Source organism: Lepidochelys kempii, chromosome 1, assembly GCF_965140265.1.
Source record: "Lepidochelys kempii isolate rLepKem1 chromosome 1, rLepKem1.hap2, whole genome shotgun sequence".
NCBI classification, from domain to species: domain Eukaryota; kingdom Metazoa; phylum Chordata; order Testudines; family Cheloniidae; genus Lepidochelys; species Lepidochelys kempii.
The window spans coordinates 10377340-10403214 of NC_133256.1; the positions used below are offsets into that span (position 1 = coordinate 10377340).

General features: G+C 46.7%; 1 protein-coding gene across 4 annotated transcripts in view; it reads right to left on the reverse strand.

The window, feature by feature from the left end:
• The window catches only part of XRRA1 (X-ray radiation resistance associated 1), a 54755-nt gene that overhangs the window by 24493 nt on the left and 4387 nt on the right, over positions 1-25875 (reverse strand). For 2 of the 4 annotated variants that reach the window (XM_073334151.1, XM_073334160.1), the window contains exons 2-7: positions 23500-23609; positions 20083-20261; positions 7305-7376; positions 6212-6284; positions 2646-2743; positions 502-635 (exon numbers count right to left, since the gene is read on the reverse strand). In XM_073334151.1, coding sequence (XP_073190252.1) covers positions 502-635; positions 2646-2743; positions 6212-6284; positions 7305-7376; positions 20083-20261; positions 23500-23609 — 666 coding nt within the window. The remainder of the gene's footprint in view (positions 1-501; positions 636-2645; positions 2744-6211; positions 6285-7304; positions 7377-20082; positions 20262-23499; positions 23610-25875) is intronic. The other 2 variants (XM_073334170.1, XM_073334181.1) reach the window with 1 other exon arrangement.

Below are 25875 nucleotides of genomic sequence, written 5' to 3' on the forward strand. Positions count from 1 at the left end.
CTGTTGCCAGTGAAGCTCCATTTCAGAGCTGACTGACAGAGAGAAGTCTGCAGCTCACACAGTTCTTCTTCAGCTAACTGATCGAGCTGGATTTTCCACGGTAAACCTGTGTGCTTTTGGAATCTAACCTGCTGGCCAACTCCGTATTTCCTGGGGGGCAGGAGAGTCACACTCACTCTGCCATCAGCCACGAGGCTCTTTCACTGATGGATTTTTTTCACCCAGAAAAAAAAAAACAGGTTTCAGTTTTCCAGGTAAGAAGTGATTGCTGTCAAGACAAGCTCAATCCTTGGCCTGCCAGCCATGACAACAGCCATCCAACAGTCATGTTAACAACGTAACCTGCTACATGATCCTCACCTTACCTACAACAGCATGTCTTTTAAACAGCACAGTGCCGTGGTTACATTTCAGAAAGACTGATAATACACAGTGAGAGTCTGTCTTTTTATTCAGCTCAAATGAATAATGCTTCACGAGTCTCTCTCTTTCTGGACTTACTTCTCTGAGACTACCAGGTCAGAAGGAAGAGATCTAAGTCCATTGGCTGTTAGGTGAAGAACCTTAAGTTGAGACAAAACTCCCAATGTCCGAACATCCTCAGGAGACAAATTGTTATAAGAAAGATCCAGTATCTAGGGGAAAGGTAAAATAAATTCCCAATGTAGCAAAAAACAAACACATTGGCCTCTGCTGGAATTATTTATGGCTTCCTATATATATAGGATATTAATAAATAATAATAAGTAAGTAATATTCAGTGAGGCCCGATCCTATGAGATGATGGGGACACGCAACTTCCAGTGACTTCGGTGGGGGTGGAGGATGCTCAGCCTTTTGCAGGAAGAGCTCAGCATTGAGCCCTTGCTTAGATGCATCTGATACCTGTGACAACAGTTCAGGTGTGAGCAGGGAAACAGAAATTGTCAGGGAAGTGCCTGAAAAAGGAAGATTTTGTGACAGAAGAGTTTTCAAGTCATCATTAGTGGAAATATTTTTATAATACCTTGCACTTCTGATGCACCTTCCACTGGAGCTTTTCAAAGCACTTTCAAAATGATTCTGAGTGTGTGCAGTGTAAGCCTAGCTTGGCTTGCAAATGGAAGAGGTCTCGGGGGATTGGGAAACTGAGGCACAGAGCGGTTCCTTGACTCACCCAAGGTCACACAGTATCCCTCTGGCAGGGGCGGGAATAAAACCTGGTCTCCATGCTCCCAGTCCTGCGCTCTAAAGACTACACTTTGCTCCTTCCTCTAATCACGAACATAACTGGTTTAAAAGAACAGCTCTAAAGAATGTAGGAATTGGCTTTAGTTAAAACACTGAAAAATTGTATCTAAAAATGACATTTTCCCATAAAAGTAGCAGAAAAATCTTTTCAATGTTCCTTATTCAGTGTCTGAATGAAAGATGCCCCAAAATAGCCAGCCTGGGAATTTAAAGCAATTCTGAAGGCATCACCATCTCATCCCACCAATTTCCAACATGGGTATCACATGAAATACTGAGTAACAACCAGCCTATACGACAGGTTTCAGAGTAACAGCCGTGTTAGTCTGTATTCGCAAAAAGAAAAGGAGTACTTGTGGCACCTTAGAGACTAACCAATTTATTAGAGCATAAGCTTTCGTGAGCTACAGCTCACTTCCTCAGATGCATATCGTGGAAACTGCAGCAGGCTTTATATATACACAGAGAATATGAAACAATACCTCCTCCCACCCCACTGTCCTGCTGGTAATAGCTTATCTAAAGTGATCATCAGGTGGGCCATTTCCAGCACAAATCCAGGTTTTCTCACCCTCCACCCCCCCACACAAATTCACTCTCCTGCTGGTGATAGCCCATCCAAAGTGACAACTCTTTACACAATGTGCATGACAATCAAGTTGGGCTATTTCCTGCACAAATCCAGGTTTTCTCACATCCCCCCCACCCCCATACACACACAAACTCACTCTCCTGCTGGTAATAGTGTGTGTGTATGGGGGTGGGGGGGATGTGAGAAAACCTGGATTTGTGCAGGAAATAGCCCAACTTGATTGTCATGCACATTGTGTAAAGAGTTGTCACTTTGGATGGGCTATCACCAGCAGGAGAGTGAATTTGTGTGGGGGGGTGGAGGGTGAGAAAACCTGGATTTGTGCTGGAAATGGCCCACCTGATGATCACTTTAGATAAGCTATTACCAGCAGGACAGTGGGGTGGGAGGAGGTATTGTTTCATATTCTCTGTGTATATATAAAGCCTGCTGCAGTTTCCACGATATGCATCTGAGGAAGTGAGCTGTAGCTCACGAAAGCTTATGCTCTAATAAATTGGTTAGTCTCTAAGGTGCCACAAGTACTCCTTTTCTTTCAACCAGCCTATAGTTACATTCACTCTTGTCACCAATGGAGTATGTGAATCACATCTGTGCCCAAGGTGAAAAGATAAAAATCTCCTTATTGAATTCCTCATTATATATTCTGCCCACATCTTCACCATTTTGCTCAGGTTTCCTTTACAATATCCACAATGAAATCCAAATACCCTGCTAAATAATGTTAATAACAAATATTCAATAATGTTACACCTGGTTATGACAACTCTAAATGTGGGTGGGTAGAAGATGAGTTTGGTTTCCACCTTCCCTCTGAGCTTACTTCCAAGTGCAGAAAGTCTCCAGCGCTGATTTTAAGATTTCTTAGTCCATTCAAGGAAAGTTCTAGTTCCCTTAGCCCAGAAAACTTACGAAATGCTTCTAAATAGATAAAAAGAGAAAAAAGTTGTATGAGAAATTGAAAGCACAATTGACATCTTGCTGTGGAACCAGCCAAGGTGCCCAGCTGGCAGGAGAGAGTGGGACCATGTTTTTCTGGGAGAGAAAAACAAAGGAGATTTTATTTCTAATGATCATTTATATGGTTTTGTTTTTAAATTCTAGCCTTTAAAAAAAAGGGGAGGGCTAACAGTGAGGGGCCTAGCTCTCACTGAAAGTCAATGGAAAATGGACAGCTAACTCCCTTATGCTGCCTTGAAAATCTCTCATAAGTGAATTTAGTGTTGGTGAAAAGCACTGGCCCCTAAAGCCTGAGAGATGGGCAGAACCCACACAGCAAGAGAAGGCCTGCCCCCTCAGGTGAGTGATGGGGCAGCATTTAGCACTTAACTGAATATGGGGGATAAAAACATGAACAAACAGGGATGGGGTGAAGAGGTACAACATGAGGGAACCACAAGGAACACCAAGCAGAGAATCCTGTGTGACAACCCTGGAGACCAAAGTCCCTTATTTATATAAACATCAGGTGCATCATGGGTAATGGCAGTGAAAGCTACTGTGGCCTCAAGCCTGCCCTAGAGGGACCGACCACCTCTATGAGCTCAGTCTCCATTGCCATTTATTCTCTGGTCTCAGTACCAATTCTAGTGATTGTTTAGTGGTGTGTATCCATGTCCATTAGGAACTGGACTGAGGCCATCAAAGTCACCATTGAAGGGCCAGTGAACAGCCATCAGACAATAACAACTTTTAGTCATTACTAACCTGGGCGGCAGTCAAAGTGAAAGACTCTATATCCTATTACGTACCCCTTGGGCTATCCAGAGCTCCTTTTTGTAAAATGCTCAATGTTAATTTTCAGCATCGCTTCCCAGTCTTGAGCAAAACAAACTGAAACAAAACACTGGCCAACACGGAAGCTAACTGCTAGCCCCTTTAAACAATCAAGAGCGGGAGTTTGGGAACCCAAAACAATCTGTCCCACCAAGGATTAGGAGAGTCACTGGAGTGCAGAGGTGGGAGTTAACAATGTCCTTTTTTGTTAAGTAAAGAACTGAGTCTGCAATTTGATTTTATGGTGGGTCCTGGGAATTTGGAATGGCCTCCACATGGATCACAACTAGGACCCCAATCCTGCAATTAATAACACATGGAGTGTCACAGGCAGTCCTCCAGGTGCTATCAATGACCGGATTGGAGCCAAAAGTGTTCAGGAACATTGGTCCACTTCCAACAAAATAATGCCAGCCATTGCTTCTCTTCCGATCCCCTCTCCTACTGGCTGTGTCAGGAGCAATCCTGCATATCCCTAAATATGCCTCCAAATGCAGCTCTCACCCCCTCGGTAATATTGACCATGTATGGACCTGTTTCAGCTGCAGTCTTCATCCATGCCTCAAGGTTGCTTCTTATCTTGATGGCTGCAACTCCCTTCCCCGTAGCATCTCCAACCCCTACATTCCAGAATGTACAGAATACTGCTTCTTCTCTTCCCATGTTAATAAGAAAGCATGACATCATCCCATCCTCAGATCATTCCAGTGGCTCCCAATATATTTCAGGATCCGGTTCACAACTGCTGCCATCTTTGTTTTTAAAACCCTGCGTGAACTCCTATCATGCTGAGTGTTTAAACTCTTCTAGTGTGCTCCTTCACAGACCCCACCCATAAACTGACATCTTCGATCCCTCAATGTTTTTGCCTGACCATCACTGTTTTCAGTTTCCCAGTTTTGTCTCATTTAAGGGTATGTCTACACTGCAGAGACTATGTCAGCATAGCTAGGTTGGCACTGCTATGCCAACATCGCCCCATAGCAGCCTATACCTACAGAAGGGTTGTTTCTTTTTTGTCAAGGCAGGAACACCACCTCCCCAAATTACATTAGCTATGTCAACGGAAGCACTCTTCCATCAACATAACCCGCAGTGTAGGAGCAGTTATGTCAGCATTGCTACGCTGGGCAGGGGTGGGTTTTTTCACACCCCTGATTGAGGTAGCTATGCTAATATATCTTTCAAGTGTAGACCAAGCCTTAGTCTTCCTCTGCATGGCCAACCATCCATACTTCAATCCTTCCTGGCCTATCCTAGATATCTCCCCATAAAGATGACCCACCAGCTGGATTACATGCCCCAGTGTTCTCTTATGCTCATGCTGTCGTAAAGCTAGTAAAGGTTAAACAGGTACAATGGAAGATGGTCAGCTTATGGATCAGACCCAAGGCCCATCCAGTCCAATAGCCTGTCTCGGACAGTGGCCAGTGCCAGATGGTTCAGAGGAAGGTGTAAGAGCCCTGTAGTAGGCAGATGTGGGGCAATCTGTTCCCCACATTAGGTCTCATCCTGATCTCCAAGAGCAGAGACACAAGCTTAAATCTTGTAGCATGATGTTTAATATCCCTTCAAAAATGTTGTAATTAATTATTACAACTCTGGAAATTCTTGATATTACTGACAAACACGTTTGAAAGAAAATATAAACCACACCTCAACTCAACACGATCTCTACAGTACATGAGTATAATTTGCTCTTTTTCAAAGATGTAAGTCAGTTTCACACGTTTCCTCCCCTCTGATCTGGGTGTATCCTTGAACCACTGAAGGAAACATTTAGCTTAACTTTTTTATTCTCGACTGAAATTAGTTTCTTTTATTTTCTCCAAAGTAATAACTGATCATACAGCACTAGGCTTGTGTTGGCTTGAAATACACCACTCTGCAAGTGGGTCTACAAATCTGTATAAAGACAAAGCGCGAACAAGCAGTGATCAGTTACTTACAAGTGGGAAAACACATCAGGATGATCTCACCACTGTCAAGTCCAGCACCAAACAATTCACAGCTTCAACTTCCCTTCGTTAGGCTGATATATATATAACTTTTTGTTATCTTTTCTCATACCTATTTATTAGTCTCTCCCTATCAATCCTCCACCCCTGCCAGTACAAGTTTTGTGCTAACTCAGACCAGTTTCTTCCAGTGCTGTAGTTGCTTGCATCTTCTGATTTTCCTCACAAACGTGATTACGTTGCATCTTTCTTACTTATGTGCAACACTGAACAAGATTACTCTGCAATTTCTGTTAAATCAGAGCAGGTGTCTGTCAGACCTGTGCTCCCAACACTTGGGACTAAGGAGACCTGGTTTCTATTCCTTGTTTCTGCCACTGGCCTGCTGGGAGGCCTTGAACAAGTCAATTCACCTGTTGGTGCCTCAGTTTCCCCATCTGTAAAATGGGAATAGTGATACTGGCCTCCTTCTTACAGTGCTTTGAGATCTTCTGAATGCTGGGGAGCAATTCTCCTGCCTAGAGGCGCCACATGTGTCTTCTTGTTTAAACCTATTTGTGAGATTCTAGCCATAATCTCAGAGATGTTTAGCTTCTCTGTATTATGCGCCTCTGTCTAAGAGATATGTCTACATTTCAGCAATGTCTCTTCTTACCTAAAGTCAATAGGTTTTCTGTAGCATTGATATAAGCAACAGAATCAAACTGCTCAAAGTCATCTTCTTTAGCCTGAAAGAAGAGAAAGAAAAACAAGTGTTCGTACCCATTTTGAAATAGCTGGATCTTTTTTTCTCACAACTTCTAAGCTGTAGCACTTCTTAGTATTTGTTTCCTACTGTGCATTCTGAAAATGGACAGCAATTGTCTGAGGGTCTGTCTTCACTGCAGAGTTACTAACTTGGGTGATCAATTGCTCCAGTCTCTTATGGCTCAGCCAGGAACTCCACTTTAGCCCCTCACTGGGCCCCTCACCCCTCTAACCCCAGCATCAGCATCCCATCTTCACAAAAGGACTGGTGACCTTTTCACCTCTTCTTTCCCTTTCCCCTCTTGTCTTCTTGGGGTGGGCAGATGGCTTAGACTCCCTCCCCTGTTCAGAGGAGCCTGACACCGAAAATCTGCAAGTGGCGAGAGCCAATGGGACAGAGCGGGGAGCCAGTCCCAATCCCATGGACAGGAGCAGCTACTGCAGGGTGAGTGCAGGGCACACTCACTCTCCAACACAGTACGTGTACCCGCTGACTCTCCGAGGCCTCCCCTCCGCACTGGACTGGGATAGAGACAGGGACACCCCTGTACCCTGCCGTCCACACACATGGGAGTGTGGGACCTGACAGTTTTACTCAGCCACGCACACCCCAAGAACATTTTCACCAGTCATCTATCCACAGGAGCCACCACTTCAGTATGTCCAGGGTACTTATTTAATATTTAGTATGGGAACATGTATATTACGTATCATGGGTAAGAAATATTTAATAAGCCAGATATTTTTGCACTAAAGCTATTTATTGAGTCACAGCAGGCCATCAAGGTTTACAGATGGGTCCTGTCCCCAGAAATGTCGAGGACCACTGAGTTATACTAGAAGTGCACAGTTGCCTGGCCTGGCTGCAGAGAGGAAGTAGGCGTCCGCATTTTCACACGTTGTTTGCCTGCAGCATGGACACTCACGAGCTAACACAGTGGATCTCTCTCAGGATTTGAGGTGGTTCTGCACATTTATTTTAGAGAATATCTCCTACTTACCGAGACCAGATTTTTGTTGCTTATATCCACAGAGCATAGATCTGAAGGGATCTTCACACAGTGGAGCTTAATCTGGGAACACAAACCAAAGGGTTAGCCCTGCAGCCTAGCCAGGCAATTCCAGGTTCAGCCGTTGGGTATCGGGACACAGGAAGGCGCAGGACCAGGACCAGGACCAGGACCAGGACTGCCAGGGGTTTACTATCTGGATGATGCCTTGGGGCCACGTGCCCTGCTCTCAGAGGAGCTGCACCAGCGTATGTGTAAGCAGTGTCAGGATGAGCTCCACCCTGACATCTGGTGGTGAGGTGTGGCAAGTTGTGGAAAAGAACTTCAGGGGCTGATCTCATTTGCATAGGCACACCCACCCAGCCTAGAATGAGGCCATAGCTGCCCAAATGGTCACTTTGGCTGCTGTGGGATCCCCAGTGTTTCCGTTATTGGGGCAGGAAGAATAAATTGTTATTACCCAGATTATGGGAACTGTGCTTGGAACTGTACTTGGCCTTTTGTTATGATGGAGGGACTCACCATCAACTAAGTAGCACTTGCTAGGCAAGGGTCATGGGTTCCAAAACTCTGTGAATTGAGAGAGGTTGGGGACAAGTAGTAATACTTGGTGGTATTGGCTCCTGGGTGAGGGCCTTACATGCTAGTTGCACTTCCTCCTCTCTCCACTGTGGAATATCAGAGCTAATTTTGATTCTATTAGGAGTCTAGTTACAGGCTGCTGAGCTCACTTGGGGCTAATGGTGCACCAGCACTGAGGCTCCCCTACTACAAGCTGAATTCACCTAAGAGCTGAAATGATTAAGAGAAATCACTGAGTGTTGTGTTAAGTAGTGGGGGAGCCTGAAGTTATATTGTGGAGCAGTTTGTGGGACGGCTGGAGTGCCTTGTGGACAGGCTGGTGGAGCAGTTCATAGGGATGGCGGGAGCTGCTTGTGGGATGCAGAGTGGAGCAGTTTGTGGGCCACGGAGCCGAGCGAAGCAGTTTGTGGGGCGGCTGGCGGAGCGGAGCGCCGCTATGGAGCTATGGGGCGGTCAGCTTCAGATCACGTAAGGTGCCCCTTACCTCTCTTCCCCCCCATCTCCACCCAGGTTGGGAGGTAAAGCTCTGCAGATAAACTTTCGAACTCTGGGGCTGCCCTGACCAGGGACAGAGACTTTTGGGTCATTGGACTTTTGGGACTTTGGGTGATTTGGGGCTGCTGGACTCAAGAACCAAAGGGAAAGAGCACGCCCCAATTTGCTTGGGGTGTTTTTTTTGCTCATGGGTTGTGTTATGAATCCTGTTGGTGGTGTTTCCCCAACATAATGCCACATTATTTCTCTCTGTTATTAAAAGGCTTTTTGCTACACTCAGACTAGGTGCTTGCGAGAGGGGAAGTATTGCCTCTTGGAGGCGCCCAGCGGGGGTGGTACATATTTGTCCCAGGTCACTGGGTTGGGGCTCGAGCCAGTTTGCATTGTGTTATTGGAATGAATCCCCTACATATTCAACCCGGCCTTTGTTGCTGCCAACTCTGACGGGCAGAAGGGTTACATATGTAACACGTGCCGCCCGCTGCCGCAGGACACGCCGTGCAGAGGTGCAAGGGACCCGGTTCTGCCGGCCTGAGCCCAGCTGACAGCGTGCGGGGCGCTCGCTGTGCGGGGAGCCAGAACCACGTGCTGGCTGGGGAGCGACCGGCACCCCGCAGGCTGGGCTCAGGATCAGGCGAAGGCGGCAGGTGCTGCCCCCTCCTGCAGCCTCAGCCCAGCAGCGCCCCCTGTCGGCGGGGCCCGGGTCCTGGCAGGGCGGGGCGCGCCGCAAGGGGTGAGGCCCGCCCCTGCCAGACTCCAGCCCGCACGCACCGCACCGCACCCTCGAGGCCTCAACGGAAACAGCATCCGGCGCCGGCCAGGCCTGGGGTGCGGGCGGAGGGGAGGCCGTGGGGCGATGGGTGGGGAGGCCGCTGGGGCCAGAGGCACCAAACTACACATGGGCCCGTGGCCACGTTTCCCTACGGCCGGCCCTGAGCTCCTCCTCGCCCCGCCAACTCCTGCCCCACGCTCCCCCTCCCTTTGCCCCCGCCCCCTCGGCTCCTCACCCCATTGACCCCTCGCCCCCCCCAGCCCTCATCCTTCCATCCCAGCTCCTCGCCCCGCCATCCCCACAGCGCCCCTCTGCCCCTGACACTCTCCCCCCTTCCCTTCACCCCCCACCCCACTGACCCCCCTCAGAGCTCCTCCCCAGCACCCGCACACTCCCTGGGGATGCCCCCTTCTGTCTTCGCCGGCCAGTGCCCGGGGCTCGCCGTGCTGCCCCTCTGACCTCCTGCCCCATGGCACTAACAACAGTGGAGGGGTAAAGCCGATGGGAGACTTCTGCCCCGATCCTCCCTGGTGGGGGAGGGGGGGCTCTACACCACTGCAACAGCGCCCCACTGCATCAAAGCCACTGCCTAGGGGAACCTTTGGGGGGTACAGGACTGTCCCGTCCCCCCCCCCCGCCCCTCATGGCAGGAGAGTAGTCAGGTAAAAAAGGACATAGCCAATGCCGCCCAGTGATGGCTGGCTGCCAGGCTGGGGTTTTGAGGCCTTTGGCAACTAGCACCAAGAAATGTGCAAGGGACCTTAAAACTACCTGTGCGCGCACACTGGGAGCTGGGGACACACTGGGGACACAGAGTTTGAGTCCATGCCAGTAGATTCTGTTAACATAAACATGGATGCCAGTAGCTCTGATGGGACCCAAATGAGCTTGTGGAGTCAATGCAGCTCCAGTTGCTGTTAATAGTACTTGGGTAACTCTCTCCAGAAGAGCCCAGGGTTAATTTTCACATCCGAGATTTAGTTTTATATATTTATTGTTTTTTATTTTCTGTCAAGATCACCCCTCTGTACTCCAACAGGGATCCCAGTGACACCTGATAGGAAAAAATTCAGAGCCATAGTAGACCATCATGGTAGACCAGAATAGAATAATGAAACTCATGGATGATCTGGCCAGAACCAGAAGAGAGTTCAGAGCGGCTGGACATTTTGGGAGCCAGGAAGCTGCCCTGGGAGAAAAGCTCCATCGGGCATTCCCTAGAATACCGCAAGGGTTCCTCACCAAATTCATCCAATGCCACAGGATGTGCCAGTTGCCTCCTACTCACTTTGAGAAGAAAATTCAAAAGACCTCCCAAGACAAAACCAAACTGTTCTATATCGGCTGCAACCATGAAATATCTCACTATCTGTGGGAAGCTGAACCACAGTCAAGAAGGTGGCTGGAAATCAAGATGAAGTACAGGAAAGCCTGCACATATTATTGCCATGCAGGAAAGTGGGATGAGACCTGCACTGTAGAGCGACTTATCAGGCAGTACTATGGCATCAATCCCCGGTGCTTCAATGTCAAATGTACCAGAGCAAACCACTCTGGTATCATTTTTCTGTTGATCTACAAATTGAACAGACATTGGGGGGAACCTTGCAGTTACTTTCCACCAGTGACATTGAGTGAGCGTGAAGAAAATGTTTGGGTACTAGAGAGAGAAATCATCTTTAGGTTCTGCCAAATGGAAGACAAGAATGAGCTAGTGCAGTTTTTGAAGACTGATTTCTTCCAGGTGATGGGGAAATACCCACATTACCTGCAGTGCCGAGCCATGACTGAGTTTCATCCCTCTCTATTCCTGCAAAATGTGGAAATGATCCTCTATGGGCTAAAGAAATCGGAAGGTTTTCTGGTGGGGATACTGGATGCTGAATTAATATCCCTGCGACCTTACCTGTGGGAGATGGGATCTACCAAACATGAGCTGGAGGCTTGTAAGAAAGTGCACACCTACTTCACTAAGGTAGATGGTACTATTGATGTGAGGAGATTCCTGGAGAAGAAGTGGTGGGATCCTTGCTGCCTTAACAATCGTACCCATTGGTACCAAGGTGAGAGGGTACCCATAGGGTCCTTCTTGTACCTGGTGAAATTTTACATTGGTCGTCCGCCTCTTATGGAAGCTTGCTCACACTGTAAGCATAGGAAATTACAGAAAGAACCCTATGTCTTAGGGCAGAGGAAGGGCCACAGATGAACCAATACGGAAAAGAAGAAACGTCGGAGGAAATACCTGTAATTAAAAATTCGGAATGAATATTCATTGTATATTCTGGACTCCCACCATTGCCTTTGCATACCTTGCCCACTCCTCTGTGACTAACCTAAAGAACTCTGAATGCTATTTTTCAGCTCTTCTGCTTTAGAGGACCAACATTCTGAAGATTCTTCCTACCCTCTCTTGCCAAGAGCCTAAGAGATCCTCACAACCACTTTGAACAAAGGTGCATGAGTCCTGCCATATTCTCTGCTGCTGAACTAGAGTGAACTGAGCTGAACTAGTCCTGCCTGTAATGTCTTGTTGCATCTTACACCCATTTTCCGATACAGGGATCTCTGGTTAACATTTGTCATTCAGCCATACTTCTAATTGCGAGGCCTCAAAGGCATTTAGGCACCTAATTCCCATTAAAATCAATCAGAGTTAGGTGCCTAAATATCTTTGAGGATCTGTGCCAAAGTGCTCAAACAGGATGTTGCTGAAGAGCCCATAACAAAAGAATGCACTTCTTTGCATTTATTGTCCTTTTTCAAATTTAATAAAATAAGCGTTCAGAGTGTGACTTGTTGACGCACTGGTCTATGAGTTTATACACACTGTGTACCCAATAAACAGAGCAACATCAACAGTTTTTATGCTGCCATTTCATATTGGGTGCAGACTAAACATGGAAACTGAATCAGAACTGGCATAGTGAGATGGCTCTACATTGTAAAGGGAGGTCTGTTCTGGGAAATTCTCAGTGGAGGGTTGGGTAGCAACAGTATGGAGCAGCTGGGAAGTGAGGACTGGAAGCAGTATCAGAGGATTCCCTAGGCATTCAGGTCCCTAAGCTTTCATTTTAAAAATAAATTCAGCATGTAGCACTTACAAGGGCAAAGAAAATCAACCTTAAGTAACCAGATACTGTGTAGTGAATCTGCAAACAGCTTGACACTATATCTCTAGTATAAATTTTCCTCATTCACCTCAGTATCAGTGGTAGATAGTTTAAATGTCGGCATTATTAACTGGTACACCACAGCCATTTTCAATCTGCAGCCCTCTCTCCCTCTTTCACACATTCCAGAGTTAAAACAGTTTTTCCAACAAAGGAGACATCGCTTTTAATGATAGAAGCGGGGCTTGAACCTTTTGCCAGTAATAAACTTGTTCCAGGATACAAATGTCTGTGGCTTATCCTAGGGATCAGGCTATGGCAAATCATAGAATCATAGAATATCAGGGTTGGAAGGGACCCCAGAAGGTCATCTAGTCCAAATCACAAACGTTTGTTTCTTGGAATGAATGTTTGACGAGTGTCCATACTAGCAGATACAAATGTGATAACTACCTCAAATTAATTAGCAGTCAGTTAACTCAAAACTGATGAAACAAGAAATCTTTGGGTAAGGGGAGGGAAGGAGGGCTCAGCCTATGGTATAAAGCACAAACATTTGTAGTGTCCAGATTAGCACGTACAAACTAACTGGCAATCAATTAACGCTCCAGTCAGTTAAACACTTTAGTATAGATAAATCAGTTGGTTGCACCAGCAATAGTCAACAATGCCATGGTGAGAACCCCACTTCTGTCCCGCAAATGCTGAGAATAGGGAGGTTGTTGGGATTCCTATCAGGGTGCTTGGTCCTGAACTCTGCTCAGGGGTTCCACTGTTTGTCAGCCGTTGAGTACTTGATGTCTTCATAAATTAGAATCTCCATCCATTCTGTTGCTGGAAAAGAAACAGCTTTTGCTTCCCCATCCCAGAACCAGCTAATTGTTTGGGATTTCCACAACTCTCTTTTCACAGCCTCTTGGGGGCTGCTGTGAAGGGGGTAGGTGGGAAGAGTCTGTTTCATTGCTGTCCAAAGTGAGTTCTGAATCCTAGCCATGAAACTGACCAGAGTCTTGTTAACGTCCCCCTACTGATGCTTGGGAAAGCCAGGAGCTGCAACAGAGACATTTGAGCTGTCTGTCTGCAGTATCAGAAAGAAAGCACTGCATCTGGTCATGTTTGGAAGCTTATTTTATATTCTTAAGGACAAGAAACGTTTTTTTTTCCAAATTAAAGCATAAATTCTGCAGAAATTGCTGATTTTTAAGTCTCATCCCCAATTACCAGGACGAGTTTCTGCTCACCAGGGGTGAGTGAATTTTTAAGCCTTAAACTAAAGAATCATACATTTAATGAGAAAAACATTGCTGTATCCAGCCTGATGCCAATTCCCCCCCAGCAAAGGGGGCATCCTGGGGGTATGCCAGGGGCAGTGACACCAGAGTGGCCTCTTGAGGGTCATTATCCATCAGCACAAGTTAGACCAGTCCCAGAGCTGCTCTGATATGCAATGGAGGCCAGTTGACCCCTATGAGCCCCTAGGATCAGAGTAGGAGGAAAGTGGTGTAAAGCCAGTTTTACCTCCCTCTAGCACACTTGGGGATCCATCCCTTTGCATTTAGATTCAATAATTTTAAGCTTCATATAACTGTGTTTAGTGTACAAACTGTTGATTTTTACACTACTATTTTCTTTAAAATCTGTTTTATGTGAACAGTAAAGTGCCCTAATTTGTTACCATTTAATATTTAATGCTAAGATTGTATAATTATGATTGAGTATTTTTTAGAAACTTACAATTTGAGAGAACAATGTTCAAACAGGAAGACATTATTTGAGTTTGGACTCTCTAGAAAGAGAACTTGCCATGTTCTCTGCTGCTGAACTAGAAATAACATTTGATAAAACCAGCCTAAGAGTCTGATTTAAAAGAAATTGGAAAAGTTTCCAAGCATACGCGCTTCGTCAGTAGAGACCATCTCCCAGAACAAAGGAGATCTCACATGCCTTGCCAATATTAGAGAACATCAAATAACCTAGGAATTTTTTTCAGAGTAGCAGCCGTGTTAGTCTGTATTCGCAAAAAGAAAAGGAGGACTTGTGGCACCTTAGAGACTAACCAATTTATTTGAGCATGAGCTTTCGTGAGCTACAGCTCACTTCATCGGATGCATCGGATGAAGTGAGCTGTAGCTCACGAAAGCTCATGCTCAAATAAATTGATTAGTCTCTAAGGTGCCACAAGTCCTCCTGTTCTTCTAGAAATTTTTAGTCACTGTCTATATCCACACACGCATTAGTGTTTCTATCAAGCCGATGAGAACAGTATGAACTCTGAAAAGTCAGTCTCAGGAAGACTGAGTTGTGTCTCTATGGAGAGAGAAAAGTGCAAGCAAGGCCATATTTAGAGCAATGACCAACTGGTGGTAGCAGCACAGACTAGGAATGGCTTCACAGAGGCACTAAGGAGTGCCACAGATACTGAAGACTTTAAGCAGCTTATGCTACAGAAGACCAAGCCAAAGAAAACATATGGTGAGTACATGAAACTTTTCATAAACACTATCCAAGGGATAGGTAAACTCACAACCTGAACTGAACTGATTTTAATGAAGGATCTAGAATATTTCCTATAACTGTTTCCTGTCTGCATCTATCAAAGGTAATGCAAAAAGTCTTGCTCCTACATGCAGCCTGGTTTAGGCAGGTTGAAAATCACCCCGTGAAATATAATTAAAATAAAAAGAGGAAGAATGGTCCCATTTGGGTCTGCACAGGCACAGGGGCCCACCCACATGGAGTAACTTGAAGGATCAGGGTCTAAATAAGGACAAAGGGATGTCAGGGGTGTGTGTAACGTCATTTTGAGGTATATACGGGATCAGATGCTTAGCCGTAGAGACTTGTGCTCATGTGGACAGGGCTGCGCTGATCATCAGGATCAGGGAGGAATTTCCCTCCTGCAGATCACACTGGCAGGAACCCTAAACATTTTTGGCTCTCCGGAGTATCCAGCAGGGAACCACCATTAAGAGGAAGTGGGCATATCTCACGCAGTCTAATTCCTGCAACAAATGCACACACCTATATATTTCCATTCTTTTTTAAAAAATCTGTTTTTGATAAGGAATAGCCTATGTTTGGAGACCCATTTAATATGTAGGTCCAACCAGGGAAGGTAAGAAATTAGAAGTTTTGTCATGACTCTGATTGTCCCTGAAGTTACAGGTTTAATCAGACCCCAGATATTAAGGGCCTGTCAACACATAGAGTTATTCTGGAAGAGCTCTTCTGTTTTCAAGTCACAGCCTACCTTATTCTTGAATACTTTTCATGTGTAGACAAGCCCTAATTCAACTTTTGTGTGTACGTATATATACAATATGTAATGCAACCTTTTGGGGGGAATGAAGGGGAGAGGGAATAAGACATTGATACACAGTCTGAGGTCCTTTAAATTTGATATTCTGTAACATAATACTGCTGTTCAGTAATATCCTAGGAAAAAGGAGGGAGCGTGGTCTGGTCACTGGACAAGGAGTCAGCGACTACGGATTCTATTGTCATATCAGCGATTGACTTGCTGTACACTCTCCGGGGCAGGATCTATCTCTTACTATGTGTACATATAGTGCCTAGCCCAGTGGCGTCCCAAGCTCAGCTGGCGTCTCCAGGAGTGCCTGTAATCCAAATAATTTATAATAGCAATAAAGCAGATGCCGGGGGAGGGCGTGGATTAAGGGTAACTTTAACAGGAAAACAAGATGTGCAGAACCCAGACCGCTCTCTTCTCTCCTGTCTCTCTCTCTCTTTGATATAAGAAAAGGAGGACTTGTGGCACCTTAGAGACTAACCAATTTATAGTCTCTAAGGCGCCACAAGTCCTCCTTTTCTTTTTGCGAATACAGACTAACACGGCTGCTACTCTGAAACCTCTCTTTGATATGTACACATACAGACCATGCACATAGCATGTTTTCCTCTCTCCCTGAACTACTGTAATACCAAAAAGAAAAGGAGGACTTGTGGCACCTTAGAGACTAACCAATTTATTTGAGCATGAGCTTTCGTGAGCTACAGCGCACTTCATCGGATGCATACTGTGGAAAGTGTAGAAGATCTTATTATATACACACAAAGCATGAAAAAATACCTCCTCCCACCCCACTCTCCTGCTGCTAATAGCTTATCTAAAGTGATCACTCTCCTTACAATGTGAATGATAATCAAGTTGGGCCATTTCCAGCACAAATCCAGGGTTTAACAAGAACGTCTGGCGGGGGGGAGTGGGGTAGGAAAGAACAAGGGGAAATAGGCTTGAATAGAGACTGGGAGTGGCTAAGTCATTATGCAAGATAGCCTAAGTTAATTGTATCCAATTTGCAAATGAATTCCAATTCAGCAGTTTCTCGCTGGAGTCTGGATTTGAAGTTTTTTTGTTGTAATATGTCAACTTTCATGTCTGTAATCGCGTGACCAGAGAGATTGAAGTGTTCTCTGACTGGTTTATGAATGTTATAATTCTTGACATCTGATTTGTGTCCATTTACTCTTTTATGTAGAGACTGTCCAGTTTGACCAATGTCCATGGCAGAGGGGCATTGCTGGCACATGATGGCATATATCACATTGGTGGATGTGCACGTGAACGAGCCTCTGATAGTGTGGCTGATGTTATTAGGCCCTGTGATGGTGTCCCCTGAATAGATATGTGGGCACAGTTGGGAACGGGCTTTGTTGCAAGGATAGGTTCCTGGGTTAGTGGTTCTGTTGTGTGGTATGTGGTTGCTGGTGAGTATTTGCTTCAGGTTGGGGGGCTGTCTGTAGGCCAGCACTGGCCTGTCTCCCAAGATTTGTGAGAGTGTTGGGTCATCCTTCAGGATAGGTTGTAGATCCTTAATAATGCGTTGGAGGGGTTTTAGTTGGGGGCTGAAGGTGACGGCTAGTGGCGTTCTGTTATTTTCTTTGTTAGGCCTGTCCTGTAGTAGGTGACTTCTGGGAACTCTTCTGGCTCTATCAATCTGTTTCTTCACTTCCGCAGGTGGGTATTGTAGTTGTAAGAATGCTTGATAGAGATCTTGTAGGTGTTTGTCTCTGTCTGAGGGGTTGGAGCAAATGCGGTTGTAACTTAGAGCTTGGCTGTAGACAATGGATCATGTGGTGTGGTCAGGGTGAAAGCTGGAGGCATGTAGGTAGGAACAGCGGTCAGTAGGTTTCCGGTATAGGGTGGTGTTTATGTGACCATCGTTTATTAGCACTGTAGTGTCCAGGAAGTGGATCTCTTGTGTGGACTGGACCAGGCTGATGGTGGGATGGAAATTGTTGAAATCATGGTGGAATTCCTCAAGGGCTTTCCATCCCACCATCAATCTCAGCCTGGTCTAGTCCACACAGGAGAGTGGGTTGGTGGGGGGGGAGAAAACCTGGATTTGTGCTGGAAATGGCCCAACTTGATTATCATACACATTGTAAGGAGAGTGATCACTTTAGATAAGCTATTACCAGCAGGAGAGTGGGGTGGGAGGAGGTATTTTTTCATGCTTTGTGCGTATATAATAAGATCTTCTACACTTTCCACAGTATGCATCCGATGAAGTGAGCTGTAGCTCACGAAAGCTTATGCTCAAATAAATTGGTTAGTCTCTACGGTGCCACAAGTACTCCTTTTCTTTTTGCGAATACAGACTAACACGGCTGTTACTCTGAAATACTGCAATACCATACCTCTTCCATACATAAACATTAACATGAACGTAGGCAGTGCCAATAACTTAGCTGAGGCTCCAGCAGGTTTATGTGGGGGGCAGCATCAGCAAGGTTCTCCCATGTGTTTGAGGAAATACAGCATCTCTCTACAGAAAACTCATGGTTTTAGTTTAATTCCCATCACATATATGTTGTTTTAATAGATTTATTATTTTCTCCCATTCAGAATTTCTGCAGTATACTCCAGCCAGGATTCCTCAGACAGCAGATCACAGGAATCTATTCAGAGTCAAGACCATGCACTGTTTCCCAGATAGGACAGTGAACCAGGAAACTTGTGTATTGTCTGGCCAGAATCACAAAGAAATTCAAGGCACACGGGCCCTTTGAAAGATGCCTTGAGAGAGCAGCTCCCTTAGGCTACCCCCAGAATACTGCAAGCATTCCTCACTGAATTCAACTAGTGCTTGGGATGTGTCAGTTGTCACCTAGCCAGTTTGAGGAGAAAATACAGAGGACATCCCAGGACAAAACTGAATTTTTATATTGGCTGCATCTGTGAGATAACTCCCTACCTGTGCAAAGCTGAACCAAAGTAAAAAAGGTGGCTGGAAATCAAGATGAAGAGTAGAAAAGTCTGCACATATTGCCACACGGGAGGGTGGGATGAGACCTGCACTGCAGAGTGACTTATCAGGCAGTACTGTAGCATCAATCCCCAGTGCCTCAGTGTCAAACATACCAGAGCAAACTCCACTTGTGTCACCTTTATTTGAATCTCTGAATTAAACGGGCAGCAGAGACATAGGGAATGGCGTTGGGTCGATTTTCCAGGCATACGTTAACGTCTGTCTTGACTTTTGTTCACATGGATTCTGCAGCGCTTCCAGCAGTAGAGAATTCAAAATTTTATTTATTAGCTGCATTGCACTAGTGTCAGTACCCCACTGTGCTGGACAGAACAAAGAGAGAGTCCCTAGCCCAAAAAGTTTACAATCTAATGTGACAAAGCTCTGTCCTTGCCTCTGTGGGTCCCACGTTTCCTGGCGGATTTCACTAGCCTCAGGGGCTCACTGTGACCCTCCACGTAACCCTTCTCTCTCTCGAGACAAGGGTCACAGTCTTATAAGCCAGCAAGAGAGGTGAGGAGAAGTTATCCTTCCTTGCACAGTCTCTGTTGTCTCCCAGTCTCAGTGATTAATCAGGGGGCAAGGGTGAGGGGGGGAGCCCGGGCCCACCCTCTACTCCAGGCTCCAGCCCAGGGACCCTAATAGTATCAGCTATGGTAGCTGACCTTTTAGAAACATGACATGTACAATTCCCTGGGCTACTTCCCCCACAGCAGCCCCCACTTCCTCAAGCTCCACTTCACCCTTACCTCAGGGCCTCCTTCCTTGTGCCTGATATGGTGTGTACTACTCAGCCTCTCCAACAGCACAACTTCCTCCCACAGCTCCTGACATGCACACCCACCTGACTGGCTGGGAGGCTTTTAACTAGTTTCAGCCAGCCCCTGATTGGCTCCAGGTGTCCCAATCAATCTAGCCTTCTCCCTGCCTTCTGGAAAGTTCTTAATTGACCCCAGGTGTCTTAATTGACCTGGAGCAGCTTCCATTTCACTTAACCTGGTACCAGGGATTTGTTTAGCCTGGAGCTAATATATCTATCTCCCACTACTTTTCTATAGCCTTCTGGCCTTGCCCCATCACACTAAGTAATATTTGACCTGTGCCTGCAGGTACAGTATTGTCACTGAAATGAAATTACCTATTGCATGGAAGATGGCAGCCAAGCAGACCACTACTGAATAACTTGGCTATAGATGCAGCAGCAAGTCCCTAACTCTTTCAAAAACTGCCACGGGGTCCAAACAGAAGGAAGAGAACCTCAGCTTTTAAGGTATCACCTGTGTGACCCACACAGCCTGAACAGTATAGACCCCAGGATAAAAGCATAAGTTGACTCCAATACTATGGAAACTGTAGTAACAAGATCACCAAGGTATATTAAACCAGATGCTTAGATGCGCCCTCCCAAGACTGTTGTGATGCTTCCTCAGTTAGCTGGGAAAGCACTTTGAGAGCGAGGGATTAAAAGTGCTATATAACTGCCAAGTATAATTTACAAGTATTTTGCCTCCTCATTTAGTTAGGTTGGCACTCACCAGAAATGGCCCATCTAGGATATTCTCTTGAACCATTTCATCTGTGTATCCATGGTGTTGGAGCTCTGCCAGGTACTGTGGAGTCCCCCCTACTTTCTCTTGAAGGGATTTCGCACAGATCACTGCTTCAAATTTGGTCTTCTGGGCAGCTCTGTGAGCCACCAGCCAGTGACCGGCCCCTGGCATAAGGAAGTACAAGATTGGAATAGACATCAAAGTAAGCAAACAACCCTTAGAATGTGTTTGTGCAGCACCAACAGTGTGCTAGGCACTTCGGCATTTGATCTGATGTAAAACATGGCTAAATCACTGTTTTTTAAAAATGACCTCTCTGTAAAATATTTGTGTATAAAATAATTAATCGGGGGCAACTCGATCATCAGTTAAGGACAGAAATATCAAGCCTGTTGCCAGAGACACAGAAAAGCAGAATTTTACCACTGTTTTTAAGTAAATCCTGGATTTTTTCTGTAATTTCTAAGTTTTTCATGGATATCAACTCAGCCAAAACAATCCCACAAAATATATAGGACATAGCTAAAGACAATGACAGGGGACAGATGCTGCTCCCTGGATCTCTGGCTGCAGCAGTACTGTTCCTGTCCTACCCGGTCATCAGGCTGTGATTCCTATTGAAATTCTCATTAAAATGAAGCCCTAGAGATTATACAACTGTCCACTTTGTATCAGGTGAAGTTTTGGAACATTTTCAGGTACATTTAAACATAGTTTTAGAATGTACTTGTTTACATTACAAATTCTGATTATTATTGTGTGTCTTCCTATAGCATCTGGAGCTCCAGTCCTGGACCAGGACTCTGTTGTGCTAGAAGCTGTAGAAATGCAAAACAAAAAGATGGCCCCTGCCCAAAATACTTTACAGTCCAGGGGCTAGAACAGGGGTGGGAAAACTACAGCCCGTGGGCTGGATCCGGCCCCTGAGTGCTTTGGATCCGGGCTGCGGGATTGCCACCCTCTGTGGCGCTGCGGGCCCTGCACCACGTCCCTGCGGCCCCTGAGGGAGGGGGGGCAGAGGGCTCCACGCACTACTCTTGCCTGTGGATACCTCCCTCGAAGCTCCCATTAGCCAGGAACAGGGAACCGTGGCCAATGGGAGCTTCGGGGGAGGTACCCACAGGTGAGGACAGTGCACGGAGCCCTCTGCCCCACCCCTACCCCAGGGCCGCAAGGACGTGATGCCAGCCGCTTCCCGGAGTGGTGCGGGGCTGGGGCAGGAAGGCAGGGAGCCTGCCCTAGCCCCAGTGCGTGCCGCTGCCACCCCAGAGCTGCTACAGGTAAGCAGCGCCAGCCCAGAGCCCACATCCCGAACCCCTCCTGCACCCCAACGCCCTGCCCTGAGCCCCCTCCCGCACCCCCTCCTGCACCCCAACCCACTGCCCTGAGCCCCCGACCCTCCCCACACTCCTCCTGCACCCCAACCCCCTGCCCCAAGCTCCCGACCCTCCCCACACTCCTCCTGTACCCCAACCCCCTGCCCTGAGCTCCCTCCCGCACCCCTCCTACACCCCAACCCCCTGCCCTGAGCCCCCTCCCGCACTCCGGCCCCTCCCTGCACCACTGCCGGAGCCCTCTCTCGCACTGTACACTCCTCCTGAACCCCAACCCCCTTCCCTGAGCCCCCTCGTAAAGCCCGCACCCCTCCTCTGCCCCAACCCCTTGCCCTGAGCCCCTTCCTGCACACCGCACCCCCTCCCACACCCTGCACTCCCTCCTGCACTCCAACCCCCTGCCCAAGCCCTACATTCATGGACCTGCATGCAACTTCCCCACCCAGATGTGGCCCTCAGACCAAAATGTTTGCCCACCGCTGGGCTAGTATGTGTTATGAAGGTACAGCCCTTAGTAGCAGGAGGTGCAGATTTGCACCACCCCAAAGAGAGCTGGAGTAGAGCTTTTGACTCAATGGTTGCATCTGCGCTACAGAATTGAACAATTAGTAAATGAATGTGCAAGCCAGTGCCTGTACCAATGGTGCAATGTTTAACTAACCACTCTGCTTCAGGTGCAGCTTTTCCCTGCACATATATACGAGTGCTGTTCTGCACCATTGTAGCTGCATTGTCACCTGGATACTTAACAATAGCCAGCACACTTCCCTGAGGTAGTGGCTCATGGGAGATTTCAAAAGGTGTCAAGGAGGAAAATTAAGGAAGAACCAGTGCCATTTCCAAGTCCTTTTCCCAGCATCACAATTACTTTTCAAAAGCTCCAGCAGAAACCCTTCTGGTTGAGCAAGAAGCAAAAGGTGAGCGTTGTTCTTGGCCTCCATTTGGCTAAAAGGACTTGGAAATGGCTCCATGTCTTGGAACCTTCTGGGACTTTCCCAGGAAATAGAATCATAGAATATCAGGGCTGGAAGGGACCTCAGGAGGTCATCTAGTGCAACCCCTTGCTCAAAGCAGGACCAATCCCCAATTTTTTCCCCAGATCCCCTAAATGGCCCCCTCAAGGATTAACTCACAACCCTGGGTTTAGCAGGCCAATGCTCAACCCACTGAGCTATCCCTCCCTCAACTTCTACAATTTTCTGGGCTCCCACAAGGCCTTTTGAAATCTCCCGGAAGCCACTGCTTCAGGGAGCTGTGCTGGGAGCTGTGAAGAAGAACGAGAAGACAATGCAACTGAGATGGCATAGTCTTATGCAAGTGTCGGTGCAAGGCAAAACTTAAAAGTGCATGAATAGTGTGTACACAATACACCATTAGTACTTACCCTTATGATGTCCCATCTGTTCATTACCAATGATCAGTTCCCTGGTGCAGACATAGTCTTAATTTGTTGTGTTCACACATGACTCTACACTAAGTTTGTAAGGGCAGGGGCTCTTATTCATCTGGCATAAATGTACAGCATTGTGTACATTTATGACATGCACATGACAGCAAATACATGTGTCATGAAAAATGAGTTATTTTCTTTGGTTTTCCCCTCCCCAGATCATTATAGTGACAGTTACACTTGAGTTACTGTCTGTGATGATAATCTAATTAAAAGTATCACATTTAACCAAATTTAGCCGTGGTGTAAAAGGGTGCAGTTCCCATAAAAGCCATTTATGCCAAGGCTAAATTTGGCCCAGTGACTTTTCGTACATTAAGTGCATGCAGATGTAAGAACTCTTGCACACAAACTGAAGTAAGTGTCTAGAGTTTCTAGTCTGAATGAGACTCATCTCTTAACGCATATATTTTAACATATGGGTGATGGAGACAAATCAAAAGTCCAATTGCCAGATTCCGAGGTGGCGTAAGTCAGCATAACTTCACTGAAAATAATGGAGCCACATTGCTTTATACCAGCTTAGGATCTGGCCCCAAGCCTTTAACAGTTCTATGAAATCTGACATGGTATTATACAGCGGGGTGACAAAGTTATTAGCAGTCAAAAAAATGTTACCTTCTTCACTTGTCCGCAAAATGTTTCTGGCAGGGAAGCAGTTGGTTGCATAACTGTTTACATTGTCCAGTTTATACAGCTTTGTTGTAGCCATCTTGTCTGCAGAGTTACTAAGAAGATCAAGTTTCAGAGGAACAGCCGTGTTAGTCTGTATTCGCAAAAAGAAAAGGAGTACTTGTGGCACCTTAGAGACTAACCAATTTATTTGAGCATGAGCTTTCGTGAGCTACAGCTCACTTCATCTGATGAAGTGAGCTGTAGCTCACGAAAGCTCATGCTCAAATAAATTGGTTAGTCTCTAAGGTGCCACAAGTACTCCTTTTCTTTTTAAGAAGATCAAGGCACAAATAAACCAGTTTACACTTTCACTGGTACTTTTACTTTCACAGCTAATAATATTACTCAAACCACTGTACAAAGATTAGCTAGTAAATCCTCAAAACAATCCTGTGAGTGTACATGGTAGGCATTCCCGACTTTTATATACAAGAGAAAACTGAGATGGAGAGATTACAGCCAAAATTTTCAAACTTGAGTTCCCAAATATAGGCAGCTAAATCCATCTTTAAAATATCAGAACATGTTTGCTTGAGTCAGTATAGAATATGACTCCAATTATTTTTCTGCTTTAACCCTCATCCTCCCTTTTCTTACCCCTTTCAGAGAATCACAGAATCTCAGAGTTGGAAGGGACCTCAGGAGGTATCTAGTCCATCCCCCTGCTCAAAGCAGGACCAGTCCCCCAGTAAATCATCCCAGGCAGGGCTTTGTCAAGCCTGACCTTAAAAACCTCAAAGGAAGGAGATTCCACCACCTCCCTAGGTAACGCATTCCAGTGCTTCACCACCCTCCTACTGAAAAAGTTTTTCCTAATATCCAACCTAAACCTCCCCCACTGCAACTTGAGACCATTACTCCTCGTTCTGTCATCTGCTACCACTAAGAACAGTCTCGATCCATCCTCTTTGGAACCCTCTTTCAGGTAGTTGAAAACAGCTATCAAATCCCCCCTCATTCTTCTCTTCCACAGACTAAACGATCCCAGTTCCCTCAGCCTCTCCTCATAAGTCATGTGTTCCAGACCCCTAATCATTTTTGTTGCCCTCTGCTGGATGCTTTCCAATTTTTCCACATCCTTCTTGTAGTGTGGGGCCCAACACTGGACCCAGGACTCCAGATGAGGCCTCACCAATGTTGAATAGAGGGGAACGATCACATCCCTCGATCTGCTGGCAATGCTCCTACTTATACATCCCAAAATACGATTGGCCTTCTTGGCAACAAGGGCACACTGTTGACTCATATCCAGCTTCTTGTCCATTGTAACCCCTATGTCCTTTTCTGCAGAACTGCTGCCTAGCCACTCGGTCCCTAGTCTGTAGCAGTGCATGGGATTCTTCTGTCCTAAATGCAGGACTCTGCACTTGTCCTTGTTGAACCTCATCAGATTTCTTTTGGCCCAATCCTCTAATTTGTCTAGGTCCCTCTGTATCCTATCCCTACCCTCCAGCATATCTACCACTCCTCCCAGTTTAGTGTCATCTGCAACCTTGCTGAGGGTGCAATCCACGCCATCCTCCAGATCATTAATGATTAATCACTAATCATTTCCTTTGTTATCTTCATGTTCTGAGGCCTTGAGCAAGTCACACAGGCCAACGTTTGAAAATCTGGATGTCAAATATTAAACACCTAAACAAGTGATTTGATGGAGGAATGATGATGGTCAGTGTGGCATTGGCATGACAGGGTAAAGTGGTGAGGTAGTGGCATGGGTTACCAATGAAGGACACAAGGAAGTGGTGAGGTTGGCACCTGGTTGGTGTGGAGGTGCTGACAGGGAACGCGGTGCGAAGCAGTCAGCACGTGGTTGGGGTTGGGGTGCCAACGGGGGACAAAGCATGAAAGAGTTGGCATGGGGCACCAGTGGGGAGATGTGGCATGATGGTGTTGGTGTGGGCTATGAAGGGGGGATGCGACATGATGGAGTCGGCGCGTGGTTGGTTTGGGGTACTGACGGGGAACACAGAGCAACAGGATCGGCAGGTGGTTGGCATGGGGTACCGGTGGGGGACGTGACACGGCGGAGTGGCACAGCACAGTGGAGTCGGGGAGTGTTTGGCCTGGGATACAAGAGGGGGATGTGGATCAGTAAAGTCTGTGCACGGTTGGTGTGGGGTACCAGAGGGGAACGCGGCGCGTGAGTGGGATGGGAGACCAGTGGGAGAGGAGGCGCAGGGGAGTTGGCGCGCGGTTGGCGTGGGGTACCAGAGGGGGACGCGGCGCGTGAGTGGGATGGGAGATCAGTGGGAGAGGAGGCGCGGGGGAGTTGGCGCGTGGTTGGCGTGGGGTACCAGAGGGGGACCCGGCGCGTGA